The sequence below is a fragment of the Cebus imitator genome, unplaced genomic scaffold, assembly GCF_001604975.1.
Source record: "Cebus imitator isolate Cc_AM_T3 unplaced genomic scaffold, Cebus_imitator-1.0 Scaffold88, whole genome shotgun sequence".
Taxonomy (NCBI): Eukaryota; Metazoa; Chordata; class Mammalia; order Primates; family Cebidae; genus Cebus; species Cebus imitator.
Window position 1 is genome coordinate 2565437 of NW_016107403.1, and position 17012 is coordinate 2582448.

Genomic DNA, 17012 nt, shown 5'->3' on the forward strand with positions numbered 1-17012 from the left:
TCTTTCCTCTGTACTGAAATATTTAGGCTGTTTTATGTTGGCTTGTTTATAGGGAGTCTCTTGTTATGCATGTATGCCTGATTACTCTGTATTTTTCTATACCTGGTTAATAGATGCCCAGGCTTCTTCTTTCTGTTGTATTAGGTTGAACCATAGGACATTGCCAATATTTGACCATTTTAGAAGAAGAGCAGTTTTACAAGAAAAGCAGTTTTGTATTCTTGAACTTCACCTGTGGCCTGAAGTACGTGGTAGGCTATACAGGCAGAGATAACTGTAGATGTTTTAAGTAAGTGGAAAAGTATGTAAAGCTTCTGTGTGTTAGCTGTAGCTTCATGGATTTTGCCTACTCAGAGGAGCACCTGGGTCTGTATGAACTTCTTTCCTTGTTGCTGTTTCTAGAAACTTCTAGACTGCCTGCCTGAACACAAAAACTCAGATGGGGATAGGGAATGGGTGACTGGCTGTATGTGGATGCCAAGCCCCTTCAGCCATTTATTTTGGCCTTCATTCTTTAACTCAGTCAGTTGTGCAATGTGCAGTAGTTGTTTATACCAGTTCTTCAAAGGCAGACTCCCACAGTCTTCCAGAGAAATTTGGTGATCTGTAGAGGGAGAACAAGCAATACATTCATGTGTTTTTCAAACTAAATAATTAAAATACTTTTGATTTAGTCATAATCCATTAAGGAAGGTTTGTTGACCCGTTAAGATATGAGACTCAGCCAGACACAGTGGCTCACATACTTTGGGAGGCCAAGATGGGAAGACCATTTGAGGTCAGGAGTTCAAGACCGGCCTGGCCAACATGGTGAAACCCCATCTCTACTAAAAAAAGAAAAAGTTAGCTGAGAATGCTGGCATGTGCTGGTAATCCCAGCTACTCAGGAGGCTGAGGTAGGAGAAACACTTGAACCCGGGAGGTGGAGATTGAAATGACCTGAGATCATGCCACTGCACTCCATCCTGCACGAAAGAGTAAGACTCCATCCCAAATAAATAAATTAATTAATTAAAATAAAATATGAGACTCCTGAAATGCTATGTTATTTAATGTTATTCAAAAATAAGCTATTTATAAAATGACAAATATTATAATCAAGTTTTATTCTATTAAAAAAAGAAGATAGCTTTAGGCAATGAAGTCTAAATAGAATTGGCTTACCATTCACTTACCATGTTTTATACAGTTGTTAAGTCTAAATAAAATTATGGTTCACCATTCACCCAACATATGCCATACAATTGTTAAACTTTGGCCTGATAATGTCTTCACTTGGAATGTTCTTCTCTCTTCCAGATACAGTGCATTCAGTTCAACTAATGCTTTGTTCTTAATGTGTTTGCAAGTCTCTGTTATCCTTCAGTTTAATTTAGAAAGCTTGTGACTACCTGTCTAAAAAAGTCACTTAGTTGCTCCTGTTTCTTATTAGAAAGATATTAATTTATTAATTTGTGAAGTCCTATGTTAAAATTATGGGGGATAAGTTTTTGTTGGCTGAGAAGGGGCACAAAGAACCTCTGAGGTGATGGAAACGTTCTTAATCACGATCTGGGTGGTGGTTATACCACATGTGGATATGCAAAAATTCACCTAGTTGTGTAGTTAAGATTGATATACTCTGTTGTATATAAATTAAATCTAATCTCTAATTTGTAGTAGTTCAGGAAATATTAATTAAAAAAAAAAAAAACAGATGAACCAAGGCAGTTGAAGGAAACAGTTTTTCTGGAAGCTGTGAGAATGTGTCACAAAGGAAGGCCCATGCTTCCTGGGTTCCTCGGGCCAAAACTAGGGGAAGTGGTGGTCCCAGTGCTGGTGGCACAAGCTGATTAAAACAGTCGTAACAGTAAGAGTCTTACATGAATCCTCTTCTTTGTGGATTTTTCTGTTTCTTCCTGTCTATACCCAGTAGGTTTGCTTGGTCTTTTTTTTTTTTTTTTTAAGTCTGAATTCCTGGCCTCCATTCCCATGGCATCCTGGTCAAAGCAGTGAGCAAGCAGTATGGAGAGTCAAAGGGGCATTGGAAGAGGGTACTAGGCATTGGTTGTAAATCAGGTGTTTATGAGTCTGGGGGGAATCCTCTACCTTAGCCTGGCAGCCAGCCACAAAGCTGAGATGATGCTGTTACAGGGAAAATTATCAAGGGAAAATTCTGGGTCCTCAATCTTATCATGGAATGTATAGCAGTGCGGCCAGTGAATAGGAGTACAGGCCATTCAGGGGAAGAGGAATACTAATAATCATACCCTAGTTAGGATGTGAGGGGAAACAGAAGAGCGGAAATTTTGTCCAGCCTTCTTGACCACAACTGGCTTGTTACCCAAACTTGAGGTTTTACTTGGGACATATAATAGGGCTTCACTTGTACCATGTAAGCTCCAACTGGACTTGGCACTCTTCCTGGTCCTTCATGGTGGTTTTCTTAAAAAGAATGAGTTATGGGGGAATATTTTCAATAAGTGTGCATTACAGAGCAACACACACGTCAATAAAGAATGAGATGAGCAGGTGCTATACCGTGTGCCGTGCCAGATGTCATCTAGCTGTACCACTTTCCAGCTGTGCGCAAGTTGGAACACTATAGAATTTATACAACACATATGCATTAACTTATCATTTGAATGTCATGGAAGGTATCATATTTTGTCACTGAAATTAAACATTGCCTGTTTTGAGTAAAATATGTACACATATAGGTCATGATGCCTACTTAGAATATGAAATATTCATGTTCAAATAATGTTAGTATTTGCTTAAATAATGATTGAGAGCTATATTTTCTTTTTATGTGATGATCCTGATAATAATGTTTTGCTACCATTGTATCCAACTTTAATTTAGAAAGTTAACATTTTGGGACCTTCAATAAAAATTTGTAGAAGAATTAATGATTGAAGGAAGTAAATATTATTTGAAATGGAAGTGCTAATAGTTTGTTAACTATTAAGCTTCACAGGCTACACTGAATAAAATACAAATGACAGCCAATTTTTCATGTTTAACTTATCACATTCTTTTTTGATTTTCAATTAATTACCTTTCCAAGTGACTATATAATCTTTCTTTGTAAAATACCTCATTTTTATCCCTCCTCTTTCAAATCACTTTGATTTTCGCCTGGATCTCCATATGCAGAGAATCTTAAGCATCTCTTTTTAGCAATGATTTCCTCTTTCCCTCTATTTCTGAATCTTCTGCTGCTGCTGGGTATTTCTACTTGGGTATCCCAATGTGACCTTGAACTATAAAACTGAACTCTTCATTCACCTGCCCTTTTTCTTCCTTAGAACTTCTTCCGCAAAAGCAGCAGTGAATTTTTTTCCCTTTTTTCTCGGATTAAAAGCCTCCCAGACATCCTTGACTCCCTTCTCTTACTTTCTCATGGTGTGTAGTCCAATCAAGCACGATGCATTTCAATTAAAAAGAAAAAAGCAGATGGAGAAGAAGATTTGTCCACTCCTTACCTTCCTGATTGTTCTCGCTATCACCAGCCTGGCTGTTACCAACCTCATACTTGCATAACTCCTTCAATGATCAGACCTTTTTTATTTTTATGTTTTTATTGATTGATTGATTTGTTTGTTTGTTTTTGAGATGGAGTCTTGCTCTGTTCCCTAGGCTGGAGTGCAGTGGTACAATCTCGGCTCACTGCAACCTCCGCCTCCCGAGTTCAAGTGATTCTCCTCCCTCAGCCTCCTGAGTAGCTGGAATTACAGGCCGGCACCACCACACCTGATTAATTTTGTATTTTAGTAGAGACAGGTTTCACCATGTTGCCCAGGTTGGTCGCAAACTCTGAGCTCAGGCAATGCGCCCGACTCGGCCTCCCAAAGTGCTCAGATTACAAGTGTGAGCCACCCCACCTGGCCCAAATGATCAGACTTTTAATCTTTTCTCACCAAGCCATGTGTCGGCCAGGTGAATCTTCCTAGAGTCTACCTTTGACTCCGCCTTTCTCCTGAGCCAGAAACCATTAGTATAGCTCCCTATTCTCAATGAAACTGAATACAGATGCAGCCTGGCTTTTACTAGCTCTGTTTCCAGCTATTTACCTTCCTGAATCTTCTTTTCCAGCCAGTGGTTTGACTCATCATTTCCTGAGCCTCCTTCCACGGGCCACACTCTGTGCTCAAGCTCCAGTGTTTCCCACACAAGTCATTCCTTCCCTTCCTCGCCCATCCATCCCGCTCCTGCCTAGACATCAGTACTCTAAAGTCTTACCTCCTCCTCAGTGCCACGGTCTGTCCCACCTCCAGCTTCCTTCTGTGGCTTTTACTGACTGTATAGGCAGTTTCATAATTCAGCTTCTAACAGTTTATGACAGTTCTTCCTTGTGATACCTTGAGCTGCTTTTTACTTCTTTAGTTTTTCAAATATTCCTATGTGCACTTAGACTGTCAGTGATTCCAGGGTGAGAGTCTTTGCCTTACCTATATGCTCCTATTACCTAACATAAACTAACACTAAAAAACCTCTGTGAAGGGCAGAATTTTTATCAGTTTTTTTTCACTAGTAAATGCTTAGCATGTGGCATATAGTAGGTGTGTAATAAGTATTTGCTATATAAAATGTGAATGTTCAATAAATATTAATTGATTTGATTCAAGGTTATTCACACCTGCTACATCCTTTATTCGCTGTAACTAAAAGATTATTATAGTGAAAGAGGAAGTAAATGCAATTTGGAGCCAGAATCTGCTCAACAGGGCCTCACTGCTCCTTCTAAAGAATTGTGTTTTCCTGCAGATATTAACGAATGTCAGCTACAAGGTGTATGCCCTAATGGTGAGTGTTTGAATACCATGGGCAGCTATCGATGTACCTGCAAAATAGGATTTGGGCCGGATCCTACCTTTTCAAGTTGTGTTCGTAAGTAATAATCACTTTTTATTCCTATTTTGGATTAATTGTCTTTAGGGTTTATCCAAAAGAATGGAAATACTCAGTGGTCAACTGAATGCTTGTAAATATACAGGAAGACCTCATTAATTAAAATGACAAGGAGGGGGCCTGCCTGACGTGGTAAAATAAATCTATAATATGGAACTTCCTCTAAAATATATTTTTATTGTGGTAATAAAAATATAATAGCTAAAACTCAGAATCGAGACTAAGCATGCTGAGGAAATACACTTTGATGAAAAGAGGAATTAACATGAACATACCAACCTTTTTTGGTACCTGAGAAATTATAGTAGGTTTTTCCTTCATAAATACAGTATTTTAAGCATTCTTTAGGTTGAATTAAACTGTGTCCTAGCATCTGCTTTTAATTATTCCAAATTCTGAGTCACTGGACTCTGATTTAATGAAGTTTTACTACTTTCTCAGTTGTAAAATTCTGGAAAATAGTTACCAAGGCCCTGTTGTTTTAGATTTTCTAATTCAGTTCTAATTTCAGATATTGTCTTGTTCTTTAAACCCACCAAAATGACTTTAATTTTTACTGTTTTGCCTTAAAAATGTTTCTGAGCTTTTCCTTTGTTTCTGATAAGGGTAAAAATCCTTCATCAAACCACATGTTCCAATATTGGTTCTGAAATAGTTTCACCAAACAGATACCCGTGATTTTTCTCTCCATGAAAACTAATTCATATAATCACTACAGATCATATGCCATTAGAGAGGAATGCATTTTAGGTGTCAAGTTCTCAAATGCAGAATTAATTTTAAGATTGCCTTATTTTTAAAGTAATTGTGTCCATTATTATAAAAGTAGGTGAGCACTGTAAGATTTTTTTTAAAGAGATGGGGTCTTGCTATCTGGACTCACATCCTGAATTCAAGTGATATCTCTTCACCCTGCTGAGTAGCATGACTATAATCATGGGTGTTGCAGCACTGCAGATTTTTAAAGGCTATGTAGTTTAAATGGATGCATGGCAGAAAACTATTAGGATAATTTTAAGAGGAATTGTGTATTAGTATTTCCTGCAGGGTTTTTCTATTTATTTATTTATTTTTGAGACGGAGCTTCGCTTTTGTTGCCCAGGCTGGAGTGCAATGGCGCTCACTGCAACCTCCACCTCCCAGGTTCAAGCGGTTCTCCTGCTTCAGCCTCCCGAGTAGCTGGGATTACTGGCATGTGCCACTATGCCCAGCTAATTTTTGTATTATTAGTAGAGATGGGGTTTTACCATGTTGGTCAGGCTGGTCTCAAACTCCAGACCTCTGGTGATCCACCTGCCTCAGCCTCCCAAAGTCCTGAGATTACAGGTGTGAGCCACTGTGCCCAGCCACTTTTATTTATTTTTTTAAAGTAGCTTTGGTCTGTGCTGAGGTGCATCTTTCTTGTCCCTAGTTTGAAACTTCCCATTTGGTTGACATGTTCTTCATGAGGATACTGTCATTCATTTTTAACCAAGCTTATCTCTCTAACTCTGTGCCCTAAGGTGAGATATGTAGAGGTGATAAAATAACGACAAATGTAGTAAGATAAAAACGACAGTCTCATTTATTACTTTTAGGTGAGTTTGTTGAGTCTTTTAAAATATTGTTACTAATTACTACTCTTTTCCTTTAAAAACTGTCAACTGCAGATTAGGATGTTTTACACGTAAGTTCTCTTTTCTGTGTTATTTTACAGAGAGTTCTGATTATGAAGCAGACAGACACCTAATTATAAGGCTTTCTTAAGGAGTAGTAAAATTAGACTATAAAATTACATTTGCACTCAAGGTACTTTTGAAAGTGATGCAAGGATTTGGAAATTTCAGGCCAAAAATCACATTGTTGATGATACCAGATAACTTAGGGGATCATTTTTGGCCGATTTGAATTACATGAATGAATATTTTAAATCATTTCATAATTTAAGCATAAAGATTGTAGAGTTTGAATATAGAGTTTGTCACGAATGCTTTTTCCCCTCTGTTTATAATTTGGCTTGTAGTCTGGTTACAATTCTTACATTGAAGTTTACGTATTAGGTAAACTTGCAGAACTAGTCACAAAATGTTCTATGAAACTTTGACTAGATCTGATGACTAGAGTTATGGGCAGACATCCCGGCTTTAATAAGATTGTAGAAATCTGACAATGAGATTTTTGAAACACTTGCACATTTCCTTAGCATTTATTTTCCCTGTCATTGCCCAAATAATTCTGAACTTATTAAACAACCATCCATTCTTATTTGAAAAATAAATAATTCAATTTTGTGGTTCACCTACAACAGCTGAAATGATAAGTATTAAAAGACATTTGTTGCTAGTTAAGTGTTCCAGTTGAGAGTTCGAAGTAAAAACTTGGGCTTTTTACCATTGTTGAGTGAGAAGATTTATTTCTCTTTCCTTTGAATTTACCACATGTAACATCACAGAGACATACAGAGTTCCTTTAGGATTTGTGATTTAAACCGATCCAGTCTGATTTGCAGGTGAATTCTGTGAAATTGAGGTGGTAATTAATAGCCTACCAACGAAAAAAAGCCCAGGACCAGACAGATTCACAGCCAAATTCTACCAGAGATACAAAGAGGAGCTGGTACCATTCCTTCTGAAAGTATTCCAAAAACAACGGAAAAAGAGGGACTCCTCCCTAACTCATTTTATGAGGCCAGTATCATCCTGATGCCAAAACCTGGCAGAGACACAACAAAAAAAGAAAATTCCAGGCCAATATCCCTGATGAACATCGCTGCACAAATTCTCCGTAAAATACTGGCAGACCGAATCCAGCAGCACATCAAAAAGCTTATCCACCACAATCAAGTCAGCTTCATCCCTGGGATGCAGGGCTGGTTCAACATACACAAATCAATAGATGTAATCTATCATGTAAACAGAACCAGTGACAAAAACCACATGATTATCTCAATAGATGCAGAAAAGGCCTTGGCCAAAATTTAACAGCCCTTCATGCTAAAAACTCTAAATAAACTAGGTACTGATGAAACATATCTCAAAATAATAAGAGCTATTTATGACAAACCCACAGCCAATATCATACTGAATGGGCAAAATCTGAAAGCATTCCCTTTGAAAACTGGCACAAGACAAGGATGCCCTCTCTCATCACTCCTGTTCAACATAGTATTTGAAATTCTGACCAGGGCAGTCAGGCAAGAGAAAGAAATAAAGTGTATTCAATTAGGAAAAAAGGAAGTCATATTGTCTTTGTTTGCAGATGACATGCTTGTATTTTTAGAAAACTCCATTGTTTCAGCCCCAAATCTCCTTAAGCTGATAAGCAACTTCAGCAAAGTCTCAGGATACAAAATCAATGTGCAAAAATCACAAGCATTCCTAAACACTAATAATAGACAAACAGAGAGCCAAATCATGAATGAACTCCCATTCACAATTGCTACAAAGAGAATAAAATACCTAGGAATACAACTTAAAAGGGATGTGAAGGACCTGTTCAAGGAGAACTACAACCCACTGCTCAAGGAAATAAGAGAGGACACAAACAAATGGAAAAACATTTCATGCTCATGGATAGGAAGAATCAATATCATGAAAACGGCAATACTGCCCAAAGTAATTTATAGATTCAGTGTTATCCCCATCAAGCTACCATTGACTTTCTTCACAGAATTAGAAAAAACTACTTTAAATTTCCTTTGGAACTTAAAAGGAGCCCACAAAGCGAAGACAATTCTAAGCAAAAAGAACGAAGCTGGAGGCATCACACTACCTAACTTCAAACTGTACTGCAAAGCTACAGTAACCAAACAGCATGGTACTGGTACCAAAACAGACATATAGACCAATGGACAGAACAGAGGCCTCAGAAATAACACCAGACATCTACAGCCATCTGATCTTTGACAAACCTGACAAAAACAAGCAATGTGGAAAGGATTCCCTATTTAATAAATGCTGTTGAGAAAACTGGCTAGCCATATGCAGAAAACTGAAACTGGACCCCTTCCTTACACCTTATACAAAAATTAACTCAAGATTGATTAAAGACTTAGATGTAAGACCTAAAACCATAAAAACCCTAGAAGAAAACCTAGGCAATACCATTCAGGACATAGGCATGGGCAAAGACTTCATGACTAAAACACCAAACGCAATGGCAACAAAAGCCAAAATTCACAGATTGGATCTAATTAAACTGAAAAGCTTCTGCATAGCAAAAGAAGCCATTATCACTGTGGAAAGGCAGCCTACAGAATGAGAGAAAAATTTCACAATCTATCCATCTGACAAAGGGTAATATCCGGAATCTACAAAGAACTTAAACAAATTTATGAGAAAAAAACAACCCCATCAGAAAGTGGGCAAACAATATGAACAGACACTTCTCAAAAGAGGATGTTCATGCGGCCAACAAACATGAAAAAAAGCTCATCATCACTGGTTATTAGAGAAAGGCAAATCAAAAACACAATGAGATACTGTCTCATGCTAGTTAGAATGGCAATCATTAAAAAGTCAGGAAACAACAGATGCTGGAGAGGATGTGGGGAAATAGGAATGCATTAACACTGTTGGTGGCAGTATAAATTGTTTCAACCATTGTGGAAGACGGTGCAGTAATTCCTCAAGGATCTAGAACCACAAATTCCATTTGACCCTGCAATCCCATTACTGGGTATATAACCAAAGGATTGTAAATATAAATCATGCTACTATAAAGACACATGTGTACATATGTTTATTGTGGCACTGTTCACAATAGCAAATACCTGGAACCAACCCAAATGCCCATCAGTGATAGACTGGATAAAGAAAATATGGCACATATACACCATGGAATACTATGCAACAATAAAAAAGGATGAGGTCGTGTCCTTTGCAGGGACATGAATATAGCTGGAAACCATTACCCTTGTGTCAGCAAACTGACACAAGAACAGAAAACCAAACACCACTTGTTCTCATTTATAGGTGGGAGTCAAACAGTGAGAACACATGGACACAGGGAGGAGAACATCACACATCGGGGCCTGTCGGGGTAGGGCATAGGGGAGTAATAGCATTAGGAGACATACCTAATGTAGATGATGGCTTGATGGGTGCAGCAAACCACCATGGCACATGTACACCTATGTAAGACACCTGCATATTCTGCACATGTACCCCAGAGCTTAAAGTATAATAATAATAAAAAGGTGGAAGTTGCAGTCAACCAAGATTGAGCCACAGCACTTCAGCCTCAGTGACAGAGTGAAACTCTGTCTCATAAATAAAGTCTCAACAGATTTTTAAAAATCAAGATTATATGTCTTCCCAGACTACAATGGAATAAACTGGAAATTGATAACAAAAGGATATTTGGAAACTGTACACTTGGAAAATGTAGAAATATGTGGAAATTAGCAATATGCTTCTGAATTACCACTGGGTCGAGGAAGAAACGAAGGAGGAAATCTGGCCAGGGTAGTGATTCATGCCTGTAATCCTGGTGCTGTTGGAGGCCAAAGCAGAAGAATTGCTTGAGGTCAGGAGTTTGAGACCAGCCTGGAAAAAATGGGCACAGTGAGCCATATATCTACAAAAAAAAATTAGCTGAGTTTGATGGTGTAACCCGGGAGTCGTAGCTACTCAAGAGGCTGAAGCAGGATCACTTGAGTCTAGGAGTTGAGCTCTGATCACACCACTACATCCCCGCTTGGGTGACAGAATGAGACCCTGTCTCTTAAAAAGCATGCAGGTGGGGGATAATTTAAAAAATTTTTATACAAATGAAAATCGAGACACAACATCCAAAAGCCTATTGGATACATCCAAAGCTGTGCTAAGAGGGGAATCTATAGCAATAAATGGCTACATTTTAAAAATTAGAAAAATTTACAGTAGTCTAATGATGTACCTCAAGGAACTAGAAAACTAAGAACAAACCCCAAACTAGTAGAAGGAAAGAAATTTAAAAAGTTAGAGCAGGACTAAGTGAAATAGAAACTAGAAAAAATGCAAAGGATCAATGAAATGAAAAGTTGGGCCTTTGAAAAGGTAAAATAAATCAACTACTAGCTAGACTAATTAAGAAAAAAAGAGAGAAGACCTAAGTAAACAATACAAAATGAAAGTGGAGACATCACAACTGATGACACAGACCATATATCATCAGAGACTGTTATGAACAACTATATACTAACAAACTGGGAAGCCTAGAGAAAAATGGATAAATTCCTAGATATATACATCCTATAAAGATTGGATTAGTAAGAAATGGAAAACTTGGACAGACCAATAGTGAGTAATGAGATTGGATCAGTAATGAAACATCTCTCAATAAAGAAATGCCCAGGACCATATGGCTTCAGTGCTGAATCCTACCAAACTTACATAGAAGAATTAACACAAGTTGTCCTCAAACTATTCCAATAAATTGAAGAGGTGGAAATTCTTCCTAACTCATCCAAAGCAAGCATTGCCCTGATAACGAAAACTAGACAAGTATGCAACAAAAAAAGAAAACTGTAGGTCAATATTTCTGATCAACATAGATACAAAAATCCTCTAAAAATACTGACAAACTGAATCCAACAGCACAGCAAAAAGGTAACACCCCATGATCCAGTGGGATTTATCCCAGTGATGCAAGGATGATTCAATATACGTAAATCAATAAATGTGACATTATATCAACAGAATGAAGGACAAAAACCACATGATCAAATCAGTAGACACCGAAAAAGAATTTAACGAAATTAAACATTGCTTTATGACAAGACTCTCAACAAACTAGGCATAAAAGGAACATACCTGAATGTAGTAAAGGTCATATATGACAGACCTACCAGCTAATATCATACTGAGTGAAGAAAAAGCTAAAATCTTTCTAAGCTTAGCTAACTAAGAAATGAAACAAGACAAGGATGCTTCCTTTCACCACTCACATTCATCCTAGTACTGGAAGTCCTAGCTATAGAAATCAGGCAAAAGAAGTTAGAAAAAAAAAAAAAAAAAAAAAAAAAGAAAAAAGTGACACAGATTTCTCTCAGCCACATGTCACCAATCTAAGCAAGACACCAGCAAATATTAAAAAAAAAAAAAAAAAGAAAAAGGCATCTAAATTGGAAAAGAGTAAGTCAAATTGTTTTCATTTTTGCAGATGACACGATCTTATATATAGAAGAACCTAAATACTCCACCAAATAAAAGCTTTTAGATCTGCTAAATACATTCAGTAAAGTTGCAGGATGCAAAGTCAACATACAAAAATCAGTGGAATTTATATATAACAATAATGAAGAAGCTGAGAAAGAAATCAGGAAGACAGCCCCATCTGCAATAGCCACAAAAAGTAAAATATCTAGGAATAAATTTAACCAAGAAGATTTACCTCTACAGGGAAAACTATGAAATACTGATGAAAAAATTTGAAGAGGACACAGGCAAATGGAAAGACATCCCATGTTCATGGATCAGAAGAGTCAATATCATTAAAATAACCATACAACCGAAAGTAATCTATAGATTGAATGCAATTTCTATCAAAATACCAAGATCAATTTTCACAGAAATAGAAAAACAGTGCCACAACTTGTTTGGGACCACAAAAAAGCCAGAATAGCCAAAATAATCTTGAGCAAAAAGAACAAATCTGGAGGCATCATACTACCTGACTTCAAAATATGCTACAAGGCTATAGTAACCAAAACAGAATGCTCCTGGTCTAAAAACAGGCACATAAACCAATGAAACAGGCTAGATAACTCAAAATAAAGTCATGTATTTATAGCCAACTAATTTTTTACAAAGACACCAATAATATACATTGGGGAAAAGATACCCTTTTCAGTAAATGGCACTGAGAAAACAGCATATCCCTATGCAGAAGAATGAAAATAAACTTCTGTCTCTCACTGTATAAAAAAAATAAACTCAGGATAGATTAAAAACTTACATAGAAGACTGTAAAACTACTAGAAGACAGGGGAAACACTTTAGGCCATTGGTCTAGGCAAAAATTTTATGACTAACACCTCAAAGGGGCAACAAAAACAAAAATAGGCAGGTAAGACTAATTAAGTGGAAAAGCTGCTATACAGCAAAGCAGACAACAGAGCGAAGAGACAACCTGTTGAATGGGAAAGAAATATTTGCAAGTTATTAATCTGACATGGGACTAACACCTAGAATATAAAAGGCACTCAATAGGAAAAAAAAATCAAATAATCTCATTAAAAATGGACAGAGGACATAAACAGCCATTTCTCAAAAGAAGACATACAAACAGCCAACAGGTACGTGAAAAAATATTCAACATAACTAATTATTAAGGAACTGCCAATCAAAACCATAATGAGATATCATCTTACACAAGTTAGAATTGTTTATTAAAATTTTTTTTAAAAAAACAGGTGCTGGGGAGGATACAGAGAAAAGGAGATTCTCATAAATTATTGGGAATGTACATTAATATAGCTGTTATAGAAAACAATATGGCCATGTCTCAAAAAATTAAAAATAGGACTAGCATACGATCCAGCGATCCCTCTACTGGGTGTGGTATTTATCCAAAGGAAAAAAAAATCAGTATGTCAAAGAGATATCAGCACCACCATGTTTATTGTGGAACTCTTCACAATAGCAAAGATATGGAATCAACCTAAGTTTTCATCAATGAGTGGATAAAGAAAATGTGGTATATTCATGAAATGGAGCACTTCTCAGCTGTAAAAACAATATTGGGGCAACATGGATAAAACCAAAGATCATGTTCTCCTATGTGGGAGCTAAAAGAGTTAATCCCTTGGAGGTAGAGATCAGAATGACAAATGGAAAGGGTATATGGATTAAGAGTGGCGTGCGTAAAGAGAGGCTGGTTATTGGGTACAAACGTACAGTTAAAAGTAATGAGCTCTGATGTTCAGTATCAGAATACGGTGACTATAGTTAACAACAATGTATGTTTCAGAATAGCTAGAAGTGAAGACATGACATGTTCCCAACACGTAGGAGTGATAAATACACAAGGTGGTGGATGCCCTAAATACCCTGACTTGATTATCATACGTTCTATGCATGTAACAAAATATCACATGTACCTCATAAATATGTGCAAATTATATGTCAATTAAAAAAAATAGATGTGTAAGCCAGACTTTTTCAGTGGTTTCCTTCTTGCCCTCCTTCTACCTTTGAAGAAGCTGATTTATTATTAGCTCGTTGCTTTTTCCTATGTACACTTTAGGTAGGTCAAAATGTTTAGTTAGAACATAAGCTGACACCCCCTGATAAGCTAAGACTTGACTTATTAATGACTCTGCAAGCCAATGATTCTCTTTCTATTCCTATTCTAAAGACTTGTATTTGGACTGCTTTGGAAGCTGCCATAGAAAAAACACCAGTACTGCAGAACTTATGGAGAATATTTGGGTTAGGAAATGGTAGGAGGAAAAAAGCGTACAAAACCAAGATCTTTTAGGGTAAGATGTTTGGGAAGAATTAGTTCACTAGACATATCTTTTTCTTTTTTCTTTGAGATGGACTTTCACTCTTGTTGCCCAGGCTGGAGTGCAATGTGCGATCTCGGCCCATTGCAACCCCTGCCTCCTGGGTTCAAGTGATTCTCCTGTGTTCAAGTGATTCTCCTGCCTCAGCCTCTGAAGTAGGTGGGATTATAGGCACCCGCCACCATGCCCAGCTAATTTTATATTTTTAGTAGAGACCGGGTTTCACCATGTTGGTCAGGCTGGTCTCAAACTCCTGACCTCAGGTGATGCACTTGGCTTGAACTCCCAAAGTGCTGGGATTACAGGTGTGAGCCACCGCACCAAGCCTCACTAGGCATAGCTTCATCCTTCAGATGATAAAATGCCTGAAATTTTATATTTTTCTTTGTGCAATTCATGGGAATTCAACAACTAGAGACTCACTTTAATTAACAAGCAATTGTTTCAGTAATTAACACATACACATATTAATCCTTTAAAAGACTAACTTGCTCATTTAGAGCCTTGGTTTAATTATGAGGATAGTCATGATAGGTTGTTTCAAAGTAGAGTACTTGGGTAGGTGAACAGGGTAAGTATAACAGGCATAGTGTCTATAACTCTAGGTATATCCTAAGGTGTGGATATAAGAAAGTGGGTATAGAGATTTAAGTTGAAAGGAGCCAACATCACAGTTCATCAATGTCAAAGATTTGAAGAAACTGTTCTGGCCTGAATATCTCTCGTTCTTGGGACTTAGAATTCACACTGATGCAGTTAACATTATAATTAAGCCCCATTGTGCATAAGATAGGTTCTTGTGAGATGACCTGATACTGCTTCTTTAGAAATATGTGTTGTAAGTTCCACATGGTCAATGTGGAGAGGAAATTTTAGAGGAAATCCTATGTGAGCTATGCTATAACATTATTATGTGTTCTACAGATTATTCAACCTACAGATACATTCAGCATGCTATAACTGAAGAATGTTCCATTATTCCAGGGACTTAATATCCTTTTGAGCATAATAACAATGTTCTTAAATGTTCTTCATCTCTTGGTCTGTGACTTTTGATATTTACAGCTCACTTGCACAGACTCCAAAATATGAGTAAGAGAGGGAGAAGACAATACTTAGACTTCTCTATTTTACCACTTTTCTAGGGGCCCTTGGCAGGGATGCCCTTACTAGACATACTGCATAAAGTTTGAAGCTTCAGGAATGTCTCCTGTGCTCCCTGCAATCCCCTTTCCTCATCCCCTAATTTATATATAATGTCTGTTTTTTACTTTCTTCACTTTGGCTTACACAGTTATGAAGGATAGCAAGTCTGAAATCTACAGGGTAGGCTGGCAGACTGGAGACCCCGGGAGGAGCTGATGTTTCAGCTTGAATCTGAAGGCAGTCTGCTGGCAAAATTCTCTCTTCCACAGCACAGATTTTCTGTTGGGGCTTCATTGACCGACTTCAAAATACAAGACTATAGTAATGAAGTCCACCCTCACTATGGAGGATAATTTGCTTTACCCAAGTCTTATGATTTAAATACTAATCTCATATTTGAAAAAAAATACCTTCACAGCAACAACTAGACCTGTATCTGACCAAATATTTGGGCATCAATGCCTAGCCAACTTGATATGTAAAATGAACTATATCAGTTAAATTGAGTTTCTCTAGTCTGTACTACTGGCAAATGGTAGATCCACAATTTGAACCCAGGCTATTAAATCCCTTGCTCTTTTTTACCGTGTCACAAAGCCTTAATATAGTCAGATTGTTTCTTGTAGCTATTCTGGAGATGTTAGTCCTGTTGGAACAATGAACATTTCTATCTGAGCAAGAAGGGTAGGAAGGGTAGGTATTTTGGTAGCCCCAGATGCTAGAAGAATTGGGTAAGGGAAAGGCAAGTCAGAAAACCTCATTTGGATGGTGATAATGAGAGAGAAGAGCTTTAGCTGGCTTTGGGGATGGGCAGAGGGAGACACCAAACTGTCTGGTTCAGCACCTTTGACTTGACCTGGACCTGGTTCTGTAGAACACAATCCATCCATACTTGCATTAGAAGATGAACTTCTTGAAGGCAGGGCTGTGTTTTACTTATTTTCATATATGTCATGTGTGCCTAGTAGAGTATCTAACTGTTAGGTTGATGAACTCTTCTCCACTAAATGTATAGCAGAAGATTAGGATTAGAGTTGAGGTATTGGATAGCTGTAGCCTAGTATACTTTTGCAGTGTTTTCTGAGGAACTGATCACATCATCTCTTCCTTCTCTGGTGTGCTGCCTGGCTAGAACCAGGGCCTTGTGTGTGGCATTCCAAATCAGAAACCACTTTCTGCCTCCCATTTATGTTCACTGGCCTAGGGTGAGACCTGATGGGCCCTGCAAGCTCTCATGTCCCTGGGGTGAGAAGAGCAGATGCTGTCTTGCAGCATCAGCCATCTTCCTCATTCTCCAGAGTGCCTGGTTATTCACTAAATGCTAGCCTAGAGTTATCTCTACTGTGGTTAAATACAGAAAACTAGGTAGTGATTTTGATAGCACCTGACTAGGTTTATTTGGGTAGGTGGGTTTTTGTCGAAATTTTCTCTTCACTTTTGTACACATACCTAATTGCATGCTTGCTGAAATGGAAAAAGAGGGACAGGGACAACCACTGTCACG

At 37.7% G+C, this 17012-nt stretch overlaps 1 protein-coding gene across 9 annotated transcripts in view; it reads left to right on the forward strand.

Moving 5' to 3' along the window:
- Positions 1-17012, forward strand: part of LTBP1 (latent transforming growth factor beta binding protein 1) — a 463242-nt gene that overhangs the window by 303810 nt on the left and 142420 nt on the right. For all 9 annotated transcript variants that reach the window (XM_017534853.2, XM_017534855.2, XM_037740749.1 and 6 more), the window contains one exon: positions 4750-4872. In XM_017534853.2, coding sequence (XP_017390342.1) covers positions 4750-4872 — 123 coding nt within the window. The remainder of the gene's footprint in view (positions 1-4749; positions 4873-17012) is intronic.